The following is a 16,793-nucleotide window of genomic DNA, read 5'->3' on the forward strand; positions in this document are numbered from 1 at the left end:
CGAAGACTCGACACTTAAGACTCGTCAACATCTGAGGGGGAGTCTGTTAGTGCATGCATCTGTCGACTTCGTCTTGTATCGTGTCTTAGTCTTAGAATGTTAGATTAGGGCTCATTGTACGAGATTTCCCGACATGTCCGTATGTGGGAAACCTTATGAGAGGTTCCGCTTATATGTACATGTCCGTATGTGGGAAACCTTATGAGAGGTTCCGCTTATATGTACATGTCCGTATATGGGAAACCTTATGAGAGGTTTCGCTTATATGTACATGTCCGTATGTGGGAAACCTTAGGAGAGGTTCTGCTTATATATACATCTACATATAAGCAAAACCACCAATACTATATATAGGGACTTGAGTGAAATCATTTGTAACCTTCTTGAATTCCATACCGAGGTGCTGCCGGTGTGAAGATCGAGCTGTAAACGTTGTCAAATCAATAAAATCAGTAGATTAAGTAAAGATTCAGCTATTTCTACCTCCGTTTCTTGTTATTCCGCACCTGAAACAGAGAAGAACACCTCTGAACGACTCATTCAGGTCAGAATTCGATCCTACACATAGTCCCCTCTTTTACTGTTTTCAAATGTTTTGGGGTGATACACATGTGCCTACTTGTTACTTTCGTGCTTTTCGTGCTTTCATGACATATACTTGCTATGTTCATTAGTACGCATATAGTACATGATTTTAATTGTCATTTGCTATGTATGTTGACTAAGCATGCTAGCACATTGTTTTCATAAACACGTTTGTTGCATATGTTTACTCAGCATATGGACACATTGATTTACATTACATTTCTGCTATGTATGTTTACTGAGCATGCTAGCACATTGATTTACATAACATTTCTGCTTCATATGTTAACTTAGCATACTTAGTACATTTTTTTCACATAACATGCTTACATTTGGTATGACATTTGGTTTGTATAACGAAACTAAAATACGTTCATTAACACTGATCATGCCACTCGGTAGTATGTAGTGGTACCATAGGAATTGACAACTCCCATTCCTAGAATCCTAGGTTTGTTTGGACGTAAGGAATGACAGAATCCTAAAACATTTTTAATAAACCTTTGATTTGTTTAAAGGTTTATCCTACAGTCTCAAGGCTTGAATGTATGCGTTTAACATTACCGCATAAATGTTTGTATCAGTAAAGCATTGATTTTGCAAAACATAACTTTTAACTTAAACTATGATTTAATCAAACACATTGTTTTGTACATTTTACTATGGGATTGAGTAATACTCTTATTCACCATACATTTGTTTACACATTAACATTATACACATGGTTTGAGTTGATACTTTTCGCTTGCCATACATATTATTTGATTATACAAGACTTGAGTAACATTTGACATTATACATTGTTTACACATAAACATTCAGACATTGGTTAAAACAAGATATTTCGGTGGTTATTTGGTAAGTGGTTTACTTAAAGAGGCGACATGTAGTATGATAAAAGCATGGTGGATACGCCGCTGGTACTTCCTATATATAAGTGCTTTTATGATATTACATATCGTAGCGTTATCTAAATCATTTCAATTTATTCAATGACATAATACATTTTATACAAATGACATATTTTCACAAGACATCAATTTATAAACGACATAACTTATACAATTATCGATTTTCGAATGATTTGCAAAGGAAAACATTTTACAAGATTCATGGCTAACTTTTTGTTAAACATTTCTTTTAACTTACAAGTCATGAATCCTGGTTACACAAAACCTATGTATCTCACAGGCATTTTTATGCTGACACACCTATTTTCACATGTGTTTTCAGGAGTTGATGCATAGGGTTGATCAAGATACACATAGGCAGACTCAGGACTTAGTGACAATAAAATATGCAAGACTAGTTTAATTATGTTATGTTTCTTTTGTGTTAAGACAATGTAACCTCTTAATTTCAAATAAAATCGAACTTTAATTTACCATGGTTGTGGAACAATAATTCTGTCACTCCACTCCCAGACGTTTCCGCCACGGTTTGTTGTTTTACGCGGTCGGGGTGTGACAATCCAACCCCACCATCTTAATTTTTTTTTAAATTTATCTACCTTTTTTAAAAAACCAAACATTACATCAGTTAAAAAAAATAAATTCATTAATATTAAAAAAACAAACATTACATAAGTTTGAAAAAAATAAAATTAAAAAAATTAAAAATTCTAAGAACTTTCATACTTTTTCATGATTCTTTCTTGCAATTTTTTTAAAGTAGCTCGTTTTTTTCGGGATAATTTTCAACGTCGGCCATCATTATGTCCTATTATTTTAGTTGGTTTTTTTCATTGTTCATCCGAACCTTTTCTTCAACCACGCGTTCCTTCGCCTTTGCCTTTTGGGCTGTGACCTGCGTATATGCTTTGAATTGGGCCATAAACGCCTCCATCTTCCAATCGCCCCCCTCCTTTTCGTTTTTTTTCTTTGTAGCCGCCTCCTTTTTTGATTTGTCCTGGCCCGAGGGACGTTCCTCCTCTCGTACGGCGTACTCTTCTTCGTCAAATTTGGTGTAGTCGTTTAAATTAATTTGACATCTTGCGTTCGAGCCGCCGGCGCTAAAACTACCGGTCTCCAAGGTTTTTGTCGTTTTGCCATCTCAACCTCATTTCGAACCGGCACCCACTTGTTGGACGTTCGTATAACTTCCCAAGCCCGAATGTGTGGAAAAGCGGTTTTACGGTTCAAATTGCGCCGAAATTGGTTCACGACCGGATTCATCTTTCACCACCTCGAAGATATCGAGTCGACATCTCGATATTGTCCTTGTTCCATTATCCCAAGGAACTTTGATAATACCGCTTTCCAAAACCCCTCGCCGATTTGGTTGTTACCTATATTTAACAAAAGTATGTATTAAAAAAATTAAAATTTATATTAAGAGGTATATATTAAAAAAAATAAAAATTTAACTTTACATACCTTTAACGGGGTGTGTGGATGTGCTAATATACGCCTTCGCTAAGGCCTCCTCCTCGATCCGCGTCCACGGTTTTGGCTTCGGTTTCGAAAGTTAATTTTGGTCAACTGCCACTGGCTTTCCTTTTTTACGTTTAGAAGATTGTGGTTGCGTCTCTGAGATTCCAGGATCCGGCGAGTTTGACGGAGCTTTGGTCCCGAGATAACTGCTTCGGTGATTAGAAAGGAGTAGAAGTAGAATACGACACCAAACAATCACTTATAATCTGGTTTCTATTAAAGTATAACAGTTACATACCCATGAAACCAGTTGGACAGCATCTCCCCATAGGGAACCAAAAGCTTGTCCAAATGGGAACCTCACATCCCTATTTATAGGCAACAGCCTATCCGCCCGAATGAACCTATGTCCATCCATCCGGATGAACTCCATCCATCTGGATGGACCTTTACAATACTGAACCTGTGGTGGATGGGGTTTAACGGATGAGCATAATGTCCATCCGTCCGGATGGACTCCATTCGTCCGAATGGACTTTGTTCCATACGAGACCTTATCCATTATTCACACAATTCTATACAATATTCAACACACGCTCTATCTAGCCTATTCGCACAGTGGTGGACATACAAAATATGCACCAACAGATTCCCCCTTGGCCGTCACTGTCAAATCGTCACTTTGAAAACCTTGAGCTACGTTTGAATATTCTGCAACTTCAAATATTCTGCAACTTCAATCAGGCATCTTGAAATCTTCAATAGATTCCCCCTTGATTGATGATCCAGGTTTTCTTTGACAGTGTTTGAACAAGTTCCCCCTGAAATGCATCTTCAGGTCGTTGTTTGCACAGTTCACGACTCCTCCTCTGATTTTTTAAACTGCAATCTTCATGAACAATCACCAACTTGAAACTAATCAATGTAGCTTCTCTGTTTCAACTTTAGCTACATCCGCGTTCGGTTTTTGATATATCATTTCAGCACCATCGATCTCGCATTCCGCCTGCTTGATCTGAGTATTGTACAAAAACCCAACTGGCAATTGATAGAAACTTCAAATACCCCAGTAGTTAACTTCAAATCTGTGATTACCCCTAAAAATCTGAAACCCCGTTTTCCTTGATCAACTTTAAACACCTTCAAGAATGATAGATCCATGTAAACGGTAATCTCCATAATCAGCAAATCTTCATCGGATAACGAATCATCTGGTAACGCATTCAAAACTCAGAAACATTCATTCACGATCAAATTCACATTCTTCCTCTTCAGTCACGATAACAGATGCATAGTCTTCTCCGCTAGTTCCGGCAGCAACTTAACCAACAAATATCTTCATTCCCCGGTGGTTAGTCCGAAAAACAATTCATCTGCTCGAAGATTAACCATTCTGACACTTTAGACTATCACACGTCTGTGATATCTTATAAGTATCATCTCCTGATGCTAATCCTGCTGACCGGCTTGACGAAGACCCGGGACTTAAACCCTAAGACATCAATCTGACCCTGATCTGTAGAGTCTGAACTTCCTATAATCACGAATTCACAAGTCCAGATCCTATACAGCCCTAGATAATTCTGAAGTCGGAACCACCCGAATATTGTTGCATCGTCACGAATTTTACAAATGCTAGAATCTCATCTGAAATTTTTATTCCCCCTCATTTTTGCAAATTCTGATGTCTTACCACTGAATTCCCCCTCAAACTGAGCAATCCAGTTTTCTTTTATCTGTGAAAAACTCGACTATGCCGAAAATATGACATTTTTTTCCAAAACATTAGTTTTTCATCATTGCGGATTTTACGTTACGACCCATAACTAGTCAGATCACCCAGATGATATACATTCTGCACCAGTATCATGACTACCCCACTAATTTCCACAATCTGTGATCGCATCATCAAATTTGTTTGCTAAAGCCCCAGACGGTGTCCCCGAACAACCCAGCTTGATTGTTAAAAACTCGAAAAAAATTTCAATCACCGAATTTTTTCTAGAGACTCACCTCGTCATTGCGATCAAAAAATGCCTTTTTTAGGCATTTGTTCACCGTCCGAATGGAGTAGGTCCATCCGTCCGAATGAACTGATTTTGGAACGAGTTGACGTTTTAACCCTGAATGTCCCCATCCGTCCGGATGTGCCTATGTCCATCCGTCCGGATGTACTCCATCCGTCCAAACATGTTCGAACATCCCAATAACATTTTTCGATCCAAAATCTTTATTTCTGCGAATTTCATGATGAAACTTCACAGGATTGTGAGAAAATCAATTCCTAATCTAATGATGTCTTCAATTTGAAATTCCATCCGTGAATTGACCTTCAATTTGATGTTTTATTCGATTTTTACGTCAAAACTCCCTACAAATACAAAATTTATGAGCGTAGGTGATTCAATCAACTGTTAGATCGGTTGAATTGGTACCGTTGCTCTGATACCAATTGAGATTCCAAGATCCGGCGAGTTTGACGGAGCTTTGGTCCCGATATAACCGGTTCGGTGATTAGAAAGGAGTAGAAGTAGAATACGACACTGAACAATCACTTATAGTCTGGTTTCTATTAAAGTATAACAGTTACATACTCGTGAAACCAGTTGCACAGCATCTCCCCATAGGGAACCAAAAGCTTGTCCAAATGGGAACCTCACATCCCTATTTATAGGCAACAGTCTATCCGCCCGAATGAACCTATGTCCATCCGTCCGTATGGACCTTTACAATACTGAACCTATGGTAGATGGGGTTTAACGGATGAGCATAATGTCCATCCGTCCGGATGGACTCCATCCGTCCGGATGGACTCCATCCGTCTGAATGGACTTTGTTCCATACGAAACCTTATCCGTTATTCATACAATTCTATACAATATTCAACACACGCTCTATCTAGCTTATTCGCATAGTGGCGGACATACAAAATATGCACCAACAGTCTCTGGAACGACTTCAATGTCGTCTTCAACGGGTTCTAGTGGTTGAGAAGATTGAACAGGTTGTGGTGGTTGAGAAGATTGAACGGATTGCATGTTGAACGGGTTTCGGATCATCAAGTTTTGTAACGCTTGCATTTGTTGTGTATTCAAAAAAGCGTTCGGAGATTGTTGGAAACCCGCAAAAGAGTTGACGGAAAATTGCGAGAAAGCGTTCGGTTCCATTGTAGGATAGTACCCGGACACCGAAAAAAAGTTCGGGTTTGGATTTGGGTTGTTCGGGTTATATGGATCCATTGTAAAAAGTAGAAGAATGTTTTATAAAAAAGTAGAAGATATTATAAAAAGTTGTGAGAGAGATGGGGTTGTAGTGGGTTAAAAATGAGGTAAAAAGGTTGTATTTATATAAAAACTTTATTGATTTGGTGGGTTTTTTGAATACTAGCAGTTGGTTTTTATTTTAGGCATTTTTTTAACGGTCCATTGTGCATAACGTTCACTTTTTTGTCTTTTTGTGGGCCGGCTCAAATGTCTCCTTGCAGACGGAAGGGACGCCGTGGGTAGGGGGGCGAAATGGTGTTGGGTTCGGCGCCGCTCCTCGACCATCCCAGGCCAAAGCCCACACGTGCAGCCTAATATATAAAAGAGAGGTTTTCCATCTTATTAAGAATGTATTTTAGTATCAGAATCCAAAAAATCTATCTTGATTTTACACTAATACTAGTATAGTAATTATGTGATATTGTAGAGTAATCATAATTACTCTATTATGGTAAAATCACGATTTTTTTTTTACATTTTGCAATTAAATATCATTCTTAAGTAGATGGGAAAAAAAGAAAAAAAGTTTCATTCAATTCTCACACTAAGAACATTTTGTATATTAAGACTCATTTGTATTCGATCTTTACTTTATATAAAATACCACTCTATAATATCAAATATATACAATCGAGCAGTATGATATCAAATATATATATCGAGAAGAAAACTACAAATTTAGTATTTTTATTATAATATAATTGAGCAGAAAACTACAAATTTAGTATTTTTATTATAATATAATCGAGCAGAAAACTACAAATTTAGTGTTTTTATTATCTAATCTAACTTATAATAAAAGACTCCAAATAATGCCAAATGCCATTTTCTCCTTCAACCTCATAAATTTTATATATATTTGTTTAATGTTTAATAAATTTCTTTTAATATTAATATTAATTAATAACCAATATATAGATATCACCTATTTTTATTTTTATCTTTATCTAAAATTAAATAATAACTTCAATTTTGCAATTTAGACCCTTTGTTTTTTTTACTTTTAACTCAAAGTTTTTCATCTTTTGCGATTTAATCCCAACTCTTTTTTATTTTTGATTTTGGTCTGCCATACTTTTCATATTTCTCAAGTTTTTTCGTTTCGTTTTAAATTTTGTGAGTTAACGCACCGCAACGTGCGTGTGGGGTTCAACATTTTTTCGTATATTTTTTCCAGTTTGAAAGGCCCGTCGCGTCACATCTATTTTTCTGCGTTTGACAAGTTCGTCCAACACGCGGGTCCTGGATGGACTTAGTTATTTTTTTCTATGTTTTACGTTTCGATTTAATTTCTCAACAACGAGCGTGCGTGATTTAAAGATTTAACGTCTGCTTTTCGCTCAGCGTTATTTTTTTCCCGTTTTTTTTTTATTTTTTTTACGAGTTTTTCCGGTGTTGGTGGTCGCTGACAATGGTATAGTATTGCTACCACTTAACACAGTTTTATGACAACCGCTGCACCGCAGGAGGCTTAATACTAGTAATTTATAAACACCAATTATAAGTATATAATCGAGCATATATTGAGTCCAAAAGTTTGTTCAACTTTGTTTAACTCAACACAACCACTTCGTTTGTGAGTAACATAAATTATGTTTTTACTACCACAAAATACAACATATCATGTGAAGCCGAATAGGAGTCGAGTTCTTTATAAAAAAATCACTGAGTAAATTAAAAGTTTTGTCATTTATGTTTACATCAAATTACAGACGTTGTCTTTTTGACCAAAAGTTTACAGGCGGTATCCTTAACCTTTCAAAATCTTGCACGTTTTGTACTTTAGGTCAAATCTGGTTAGAAATCTCGGTTAAAAACTGTTATGTGCAATGCACATGAGGGTAAAATGGTAATTCCCCTCTCAACCCTTTCAAACTCAACACTCACTCCATCATCTTCCCCAAATTTGTAGGGTTTAGACCGTGGGGTATGGTGGGGCTTGGGTTGGGCATTGGTTGACACGTGAAATTGGAGCTCCCCCACCGCCTGGTTACGTGTCCGCGGGGTATGGCGGGGCGTGGGTTGGGCTTGGGTTGGGTGCACCGGTGGCATAAATTAAAAAAAAATTACAAAAAAATTATAAAAAATCACACAACACTTATAAAAAAAAACCTACAACTTCATTAAAATTTAAAATTACATAATCCTAAAAATTACATAATTCATAAAAATTACAAAATAAACCTAGAGCGTTAAATAAATTTCAAAAAGGTCGATCTTGTCGAACGTCTTTCGCTCCTTGCCTCGAAACTCTATGTTCGCCACCGCCACCCGGTCCTCGTGGCTCAACTCGCCGCTCGGAACCGCTAGTGACGAGTGCCATTTCTTCTTCATGGGTCCAGGATGCCATAGCGGTGTTGGGTTCGTGGGATGGGGGGGACCAGTGGGGTAGCGGGTTCAAGAGAAGGGGTAGTCGGTGGGGTTTCGGTTCGTGGGATGGGGGGACCAGTGGGTTGGGGGTTACAAATATATAGAGGTTGTTGAGAGACCGGGGTGGCGGTTTGGTGGTATGGGGGGACCGTTTGAATTTTTAAATTCAAAATTTGAAATGGCCGCCTGACGTGGCGGGGTGAGTAAATGAGATTCTGCCAGCTCGCTTGGCCATACCGCCCCACGCCCGGCTTGAAAGCCAAGCCCCAAGGGGCCACGCCCCAACCCAAGCCCACCCGGGGTGGTGGCTTGAGCGTTTTACCCCAACCCAAGCCCCATACCCCATGGCCTTAGCTGATTGAAGAATTTGCACGTATAATCAATTCTTTGAGGATGTTGCATCACAGCTCGTATATCCTGCAAAATAATTCAATAAGTGCCAAACGTTGTATTCATAACCCACTTGGACAAACAAGACGTGTATGTTTCATATTCAAGATACAGACCTACATACTTTACAATAAATAGACACATACATACTTTGCAATATATAACTGGTAAATAATTACCCTAATTAGATAATTAGAGACATAAAGATAATAAATTACATATAGTAATTAAACTGACCTCGAGCCTGTCTTTATACGGGATTGTGGAGTTGCAGGCTCTGTTTCACGAGTTCTAAATCCTCGTTTCTATATTGCATTTAGTGAAGTAAAAATAAAAGTATCAATAGCTAGATATAAGATATAAAAAAACTACCAATAAGTATGGTTTTGTGCAGTCCCATCACTCAAAGATATAACAAAGTCTTTTAATATGCATTATCTTTTGTGTCCCAGAGCTGCAATAATAGTTTGAAGTACTTTAATATCTCCATAGCAGTTTTCTCATACCACACCAATTTATTTTTATACCGCCGACCAGTTCATTTTACACCGCCGGCCGGTTCGTTTTCCCATACCACACCAGGTTGATTTTTGTAACCTAGATCTGTAACGAAAAGGTACAGTGCACCTCTATACTATGTATGATTTGAGTTTAGAAATTTGGGGAAGATAATGGAGTGAGTGTTGTGTTAGAAAGGGTTGAGAGGGAAATTACCATTTTACCCTCATGTGCATTGCACATGACAGTTTTTAACTGAGATTTCTAACCCGGTTTGGCCTAAAGGACAAAACGTGCAAGATTTTGAAAGATTAAGGGCCACCGCCTATAAACTTTTGGCTAAAAGAACAGCGCCTGCAATATAATGTAAACATAAAGGACAAAACTTGTAATTTACTCAAAATCACTCCTTTTTCAATAAAAAACGCAAAATAAAGTAATACTACATTGTTGTAATAAAATAGGGTTAATCTTTCACAAGAAAACCCAATTTATCACTACTGAAAGGGTAAGGTCCCAAAAACCTTGCTTCAAGTACTTGGGATCATACCACAACCTCATCCTTCTAACCCTCTTTAGACCTTGCGCGGCCGCGCACTGGTCTTACGAAGAAAACTTAGAAAGAAAACAATGATCAACACCTGGGCGCCAAAAGGAGACTAACAAATCCTTGCACTTATCTCCATAGCAGACAGGATAAAAATCCTAGCTAAACACTTCCGCATAAATAAAATCCGGACTTGGATAAAAATAACTTCTCTGATACCACACGATAAAGAGTCACACAGGATTACAACTATATTCTTCTAGAAGGCTCCATCGTGTACCACCAGTCGGTTATAACCGAATGGCCACGTGGCATCATCCCAGGCTCTCTTGAAGTCACGATGATGGCACGGAATTGAATAGAGATCTTCACTTGCCCACTTTCCACGTGGCAAAACCCCAACCGTTGATCAAAATCGCGATCTGTGTGCATACTCAAATCATTAGTGATTAACGGAGGGAAAATAACCACTTACGGAAAAAGCACTTTTCGTCAATATTTCACCAACAGGTTTTCCCGCCCAAACTTCGGCTATAAATAGAAGGATAATTCAAGTAGAATTCTCAAGTGACATTCACTTCACTTTCACTTCTTCTTCATAAAACCCTGTACCTATTCTCACGCCGGAGGGTGGTCATGGAGAGAACCCCCATTATCCCCTTGGCGAGTCTAACGGTGGTTGTTTTGCAGTTATTGTGAGAAGAAGAAGATCACGCACCCACGAGTCAGACGAGAAGATTTAACCCTTTTTATGCAGATTCAAACCCCCTGGTTCAGTTGATTCCGGTCAATTAAACTAGTGTTTCTTCATTGGCGCCCACCGATTTCTCAGTTTATTCATTTCTTCTCGTTCCAATTCATTTTCTCTTCATTCTCTGTTTTCATATGGCAGAGAACTCGACAACTCACTCATCAAGTCCTCGATCTGGAATCAAGGGCACGAAAACCCAAGGTATCCAGATCGACGGAATCATGAGTAATGAAGACAACAACAAAAGTCATCTGGAAGGAAACGGCCCCGAGGTACAAATGGGAGTTCATAATCGTCCAGATCTACTCATGGAGGAAACTCCAGAATATTGGTTCACCAGGTTCCAGATCGCCATGAACCAAATTTTTGCACAAAACATCAGATCTGAGTTATTAAACAACGGATCTGATATTCAGGAAGTAAGTAAGGGAAAATTCGATACTACAACATTGGACCCACGGTCAGCTTGTCAGTGGGACATCCAATTCAGTAGTCAAGGAGATATGGTACGAAAACCAGAGGATACCAATCACCAGGAAGTCAAACCAAGGCAGATAAATATGGTACAAGGAGGTACCTCACGAAGGTCGAACAAACGAAGCCATAATCAGCAATGGTGAGAACAGCAAGTGGTATTCCCTGTCGTCCCTGGAGGTCCTCAGGAAAAACGTCCAGTAATTATCACCGGTATCTTCGGCCATTACCGAACTGATTATATGTTCATAGATCCAGGAAGTTCAATGGATATAATCTATGAACAATGTTTCAAACAACTTGGCCCAGAAGATAAGGCACGCTTAAAACCAGTTGATTTCCCTCTCACTGGTTTCTGCAACGAAGTTGTTTTCCGTTGGGTCAAATCGCTTTTCCTGTGACTCTCTCAGATGGCGAACACTCGCGCACTGTCACAGTGAATTTCATGGTTATGCCAGCAACATCACGTCATGATGTACTACTGGGGAGACGCTCTTAGAGAGAATTCAGCATGATTACCTCCATACCACACGACAATTACGGTTTTCCGACGGAAACTGGGGTAGCAATTTTGTATTCCAGCAAGGAAGTTATGTATGTGGACGATGAACCACCAGCAAAGGTTGCCAAACCTTCAACATCAAACGAGCCAGAAAAATGGGTTCTCAACGAAGAGCAACCAGAACAAACCATCCTGTTAGGGCACGCCATCTCCTCGGCAATCCGGATAAAACTGAAGGAACTACTCTCCAGCAACATGGATATCTTCACTTGGTTCCCAGCAGACATGACTGGAGTACCACGAGACATAGCGCAACATTGTTTAAACGTCCGGCCTTCAGCGGAACCCGTCACACAAGGAAGGCGTAGTCTCTGCGCAGAAAAAGCAGAAGCGATGAACAAGCAAGTAACAGAACTGCTTAATGCGGGGATCCTGCGCGAAGTACAATACCAAACCTGGGTAGCCAACGTAGTAATGGTACAAAAACACAATGGCGGGTGGCACATGTGTGTCGACTTCAAAGACCTCAACAAAGCCTGCCCGAAAGACTGCTATGCACTCCCAGAAATAGACAAGAAAGTCGACTCTCTAGCATCCTTCCGCTGGAAGTGTTTTCTAGACTGTTATAAAGGCTACCATCAAGTACAGACGAAAGAGGAAGATGAAGACAAAATGGCCTTCCGTACAGTTAAGGTATCTTTTGCTATACGAAAATGCCTTTTGGTCTCCGCAACGCAGGGGCTACTTACCAGCGCTTGATAGATAGAGTTTTCGGGGAAGACATTGGAAAAATAGTGGAAGTTTACATGGATGACCTCGTCATCATGAGCCAAGAAGAAGAGACCATGCTCACGAACATTCAGCGCATGTTTGATTCTTTGCGCAGCATCAATTTAAAGCTAAACCCAACGAAATGCTCCTTCGGGATGGAGGAGGGCAAATTTCTAGGGTTCATATTAACTAGAGACGGTTTCAAGGTCAACCCGGAGAAAGTAGAGGCCATCCAACTAATGCCGTCACCAGCAACAGTTAAAGAAATGCAACGACTCGCGGGTCGCTTAGCAGCACTGAATAGATTATTGGCAAATCACGCCGCGAAATCTTATCCATTCATTAGCACGTTGCGCAATTGCGCTAAGAAGAGTCATTTTCAATGGACACCAGAAGCGGAGAAGGCCTTCAAACAAATGAAGGAATGTCTGATCCAGTTACCAACTTTAACAGCGCCACGAGAGGAAGAACCGCTAATCTTATATCTGTCCGCAGCGGAAGTCGCAGTTGGCGCGGTGTTAATGGTAGAAAGAGATGGCATCCAAACTCCGATATACTACATTAGTAAGATGTTAACTGGCCCATAGAGACGCTACTCTATGATAGAAAAACTCGTCCTTGCACTGTTGCACGCGTCACGAAGACTGCGCCGGTATTTCTCTAGCCATGTTATTACAGTACTCACTAATTATCATCTAGGTCAAATTCTGTCTAAACCCGATGTCGCGGGGTGTTTGGCCAAATGGGCCATCGAGGTAGGAGGATACAATATCCTATACAAACCTCGACCGGCAATCAAAGGACAAGTATTAGCGGACTTCGCCACCGAAGTTCCAGTCGACAAAATACAGGAATGCGAGGCAATCCAAAACCCTATCCCAGTCTTCGACAATAGGGTTTGGACGTTGCACACGGACGGAGCTTCTAACGATGACGGTGCAGGCGCAGGCCTTCGACTGGTTAGCCCAGACAATCACGAGCTCACATACGCAATACACCTAGATTTCAAAAGCACAAACAATGAGGCAGAATACGAAGCATTTCTTGCGGGCCTCCGTTTCGCACTTAAAATGGAAGCAAAGAACCTCGAAGCACATGTCGATTCCAAGCTAGTGGTAGAACAAGTCAATGGTCATTACGACGCTAAGGGCGAAGCCATGGCTTTATATTTGGAGCAAGCACGAACGCTTATCAGCCAGTTCCAAACTTTCAAGATAGTCCATATAAATAGAGGTGAAAATAAACATGCGGACGCACTGAGCAAATTGGCCGCCACCAGTTTCAAACATCTAGCAAAAGAGGTCTGCATCGAGGTATTATCTAATCCATCTGTTCTTCTAAGACAAGTGAACATCATCGAGGTCGGCAATCCATCCTGGATGTCCCCGATCATTACGTACTTACAGCATGGCAAACTTCCAGAAGGAAGAGCAGAAGCTAGGAAAATCCAAAACATAGCGCTGAACTACGAAATGGAGGACGGTATCTTATACCGAAAATCATTCATGGGTCCACTCCTACGCTGTGTCGATAAAACGGATGCGCAATATTTAGTCAGAGAAATCCACGAAGGATTATGCGGGATTCACGCCGGACCACGCATGGTAGTGGCAAAGATAATGAATGCAGGCTATTATTGGCCAGGGATGCATGTGGACGCAGTGGAACTATTACGCAAATGCGCAGCATGTCAGCGCCACGTGCCAAACCCTCCGTCCAAAAAAATCCCCTAGTTCCAGTCACCTCGGCCTGGCCTTTTCAACAATGGGGTATCGACCTCGTCGGTTCTTTCCCCGACGCGCCAGGCGCAGTTAAATTCATCGTAGTGGCAGTTGACTACTTCACTAAGTGGGTGGAAGCTAAGGCATTAGCATCAACCACAGCAATGGTAATCCGCAAGTTTATATGGGAACATATTATCTGTCGGTTCGGGTTGCCATTACGCATCATTTCCGATAACGGCACAAACTTTGCCTCGGAAGACCTCCAGAAGTGGTTTAAAGAAATGAAAATCGAGCACAGCTTTGCCTCTGTGGCGCACCCACAAGCAAATGGGCAAGTTGAAAGCGTGAATAAACAAATAGTTGATGGCATCAAGGCAAGATTGGGGACTGCGTGTAGAGGATGGGTAGATGAGCTCCCTAGCATCCTATGGGCCCATTGCACCATGCCAAAAACCAGTACAGGGGAAACTCTATTTAGCCTTGTATATGGTTCGGAAGCAGTAATACCAGCAGAAATCGGCCTCCCATCGCCGCACATGATCGCCATGGAAAAACAAGATAATGAAAAAGAACGAAGAATGGATCTGGACCTTCTCGAGGAAAGGCGCGAGAACGCAGCCATCGCAGAAGCAAGGTATAAATCCAAATTAGAAAAATACTACAACGCGCGTGTACGCGTGTGCACCTTCGTCCTAGGAGATTTCGTCCTGCGCAACAACGAAGCATCCAACGTGGAAAAGCCAGGCAAACTAGCACCTAAATGGGAAGGGCCATACATCATCCATGAAGTCCTGGGTAAAGGGGCATACACCTTAAAGAGGCTCGACGGAACAGACGTGCCCCGCACCTGGAACGCGCAGCAGCTGCGCAGGTGCTACATGTGACCAAGCCAAGCCATCTGGCGTAGAAGGCCAGACACTTATGCAGGCAATGTATTTATTCTAATTATTCACTTTGTATCCATCGGCCCCGCGCCTTATCAATGCAAAGATTATCCTTATATATTTTATTTTTTATTACAAAATGCATGTAATTCCTTTTGGTACACGCGAAAACAATATGGTAAAACATTGTACGTCTCATGAACGATCTAACGGGCACAAGTCCCGCGCATAGTCCAAACCTACGTTCACACATGAGCTCAATACCATCCTTATTCGCTTTACCTAAACAAAGTAATTATACACATGCAACATATTGTAATTCAAACACAACTTATATCATTAGCGCGACACGCGCAATAACAAAAAACATATATGCATAGCATTGCATCAAAAAAAAGAGTTACTTGTGCAAAGCACATTAACAAAAATTTACAAAACACGGCAATGTATCAAAACATTAGATGCAAAATAAACAAATTACACACCAGGGAACATATCCAAAACACCCAAAGGGGTATGCAGCACTTCAAGTAACAGGATGAGGATCAACAATCCAAGGGTTTACACCCTCCTCATCACTTGCAGTAGGAGCAACCACATGCTCGCCGGTCGGAATCTCGGCCGGAGGGGCTAAACAGGGACCACGGCGACGCCGTTGGTACACAATCGAACACCGGCCTCTCCAATCAGCCAACGAGCGACAGCATATGCCGACAGTCTGGTAACCCCCTCGTTGTTATCATCGACAGAACAAGAAGGGACATGATTCCTGGACGACTCCGGGCAAACAACTTCACCTCCGGCAACAGCTCCAGTCGACAGGCCAGAAAGGAGAAGCAGACCATCAGCAGCTTCAAAAGCCTTGAGAATTTCGGATATCTTCCGACGTTGACATTGTCGCCTAACCCTCATTTTTTCCAAAATTGGGGAAAATATCCACACACTAAGAATGAATATATAAGCCGGAAAGGTAACGTCGGCTTTGAAAAGGAGGACTTGTGAAGACTAAGTGTCAAATCACTCCCCTTAGAAACGGCGCTGCCACTGCAATCGTCATATCACATTAAATGATCTCTGACAGGCCCGCACATATTCCCAAGGCTACAGTTCAGTTAGAAGACGAAGAGGCAATACAAAATACATTTTTACGATGACGTAAACAATAGTCAGCTCATGACTGAAAAAGCTCCTCGCTCAAGTGAACAGTTCAGAGTAAAGAAAAAATACAAATATCTTCTCCACAAAAGATTTTCATTTTTTCCCAAAGTCAAGATTTCCAAAATCAGAATCATGAGCAAGAGTATCTTCTCCAAAAAGATTCTCTACTTCCGCGCCAAAAACTCTACAGCAAAAAAGCACCTATCTCTCATAGTCCAGTGCTCCACTTATTTTCAATGTTTTCATAACCGGACCGGCTATCGAACCGGATGTCTTACCGGTTCACTGGTCGAACCGGGCGGACCGGTCGAACCGGGTTTAAGAACCGGATGACATAATTAATAATATAAATATTAAGAAAAAAGAAATAGAGAAAAAAGTATATAAGCTATTCTAAAAACAATAATATTAATCACGGACGTCAAAAGAAATTAAAACAAATTTAACTTGACTTTTGTCAACTTGTGTTTCCCAAGACAAGTACCACCTCCATTTAAACAAATG

The 16,793-nt window shown here is 40.6% G+C and overlaps 1 protein-coding gene across 1 annotated transcript; it reads left to right on the forward strand.

The window, feature by feature from the left end:
• Positions 1–13,122: 13,122 nt before the first annotated feature.
• LOC110870108 lies at positions 13,123–14,256 on the forward strand. The gene has a single exon (XM_022119306.1). The coding sequence runs from the start codon at positions 13,123–13,125 to the stop codon at positions 14,254–14,256; it is 1,134 nt and encodes a 377-aa protein (XP_021974998.1).
• Positions 14,257–16,793: the final 2,537 nt, after the last annotated feature.

This window comes from Helianthus annuus, chromosome 8 (assembly GCF_002127325.2).
Source record: "Helianthus annuus cultivar XRQ/B chromosome 8, HanXRQr2.0-SUNRISE, whole genome shotgun sequence".
Classification (NCBI taxonomy): Eukaryota; Viridiplantae; Streptophyta; class Magnoliopsida; order Asterales; family Asteraceae; genus Helianthus; species Helianthus annuus.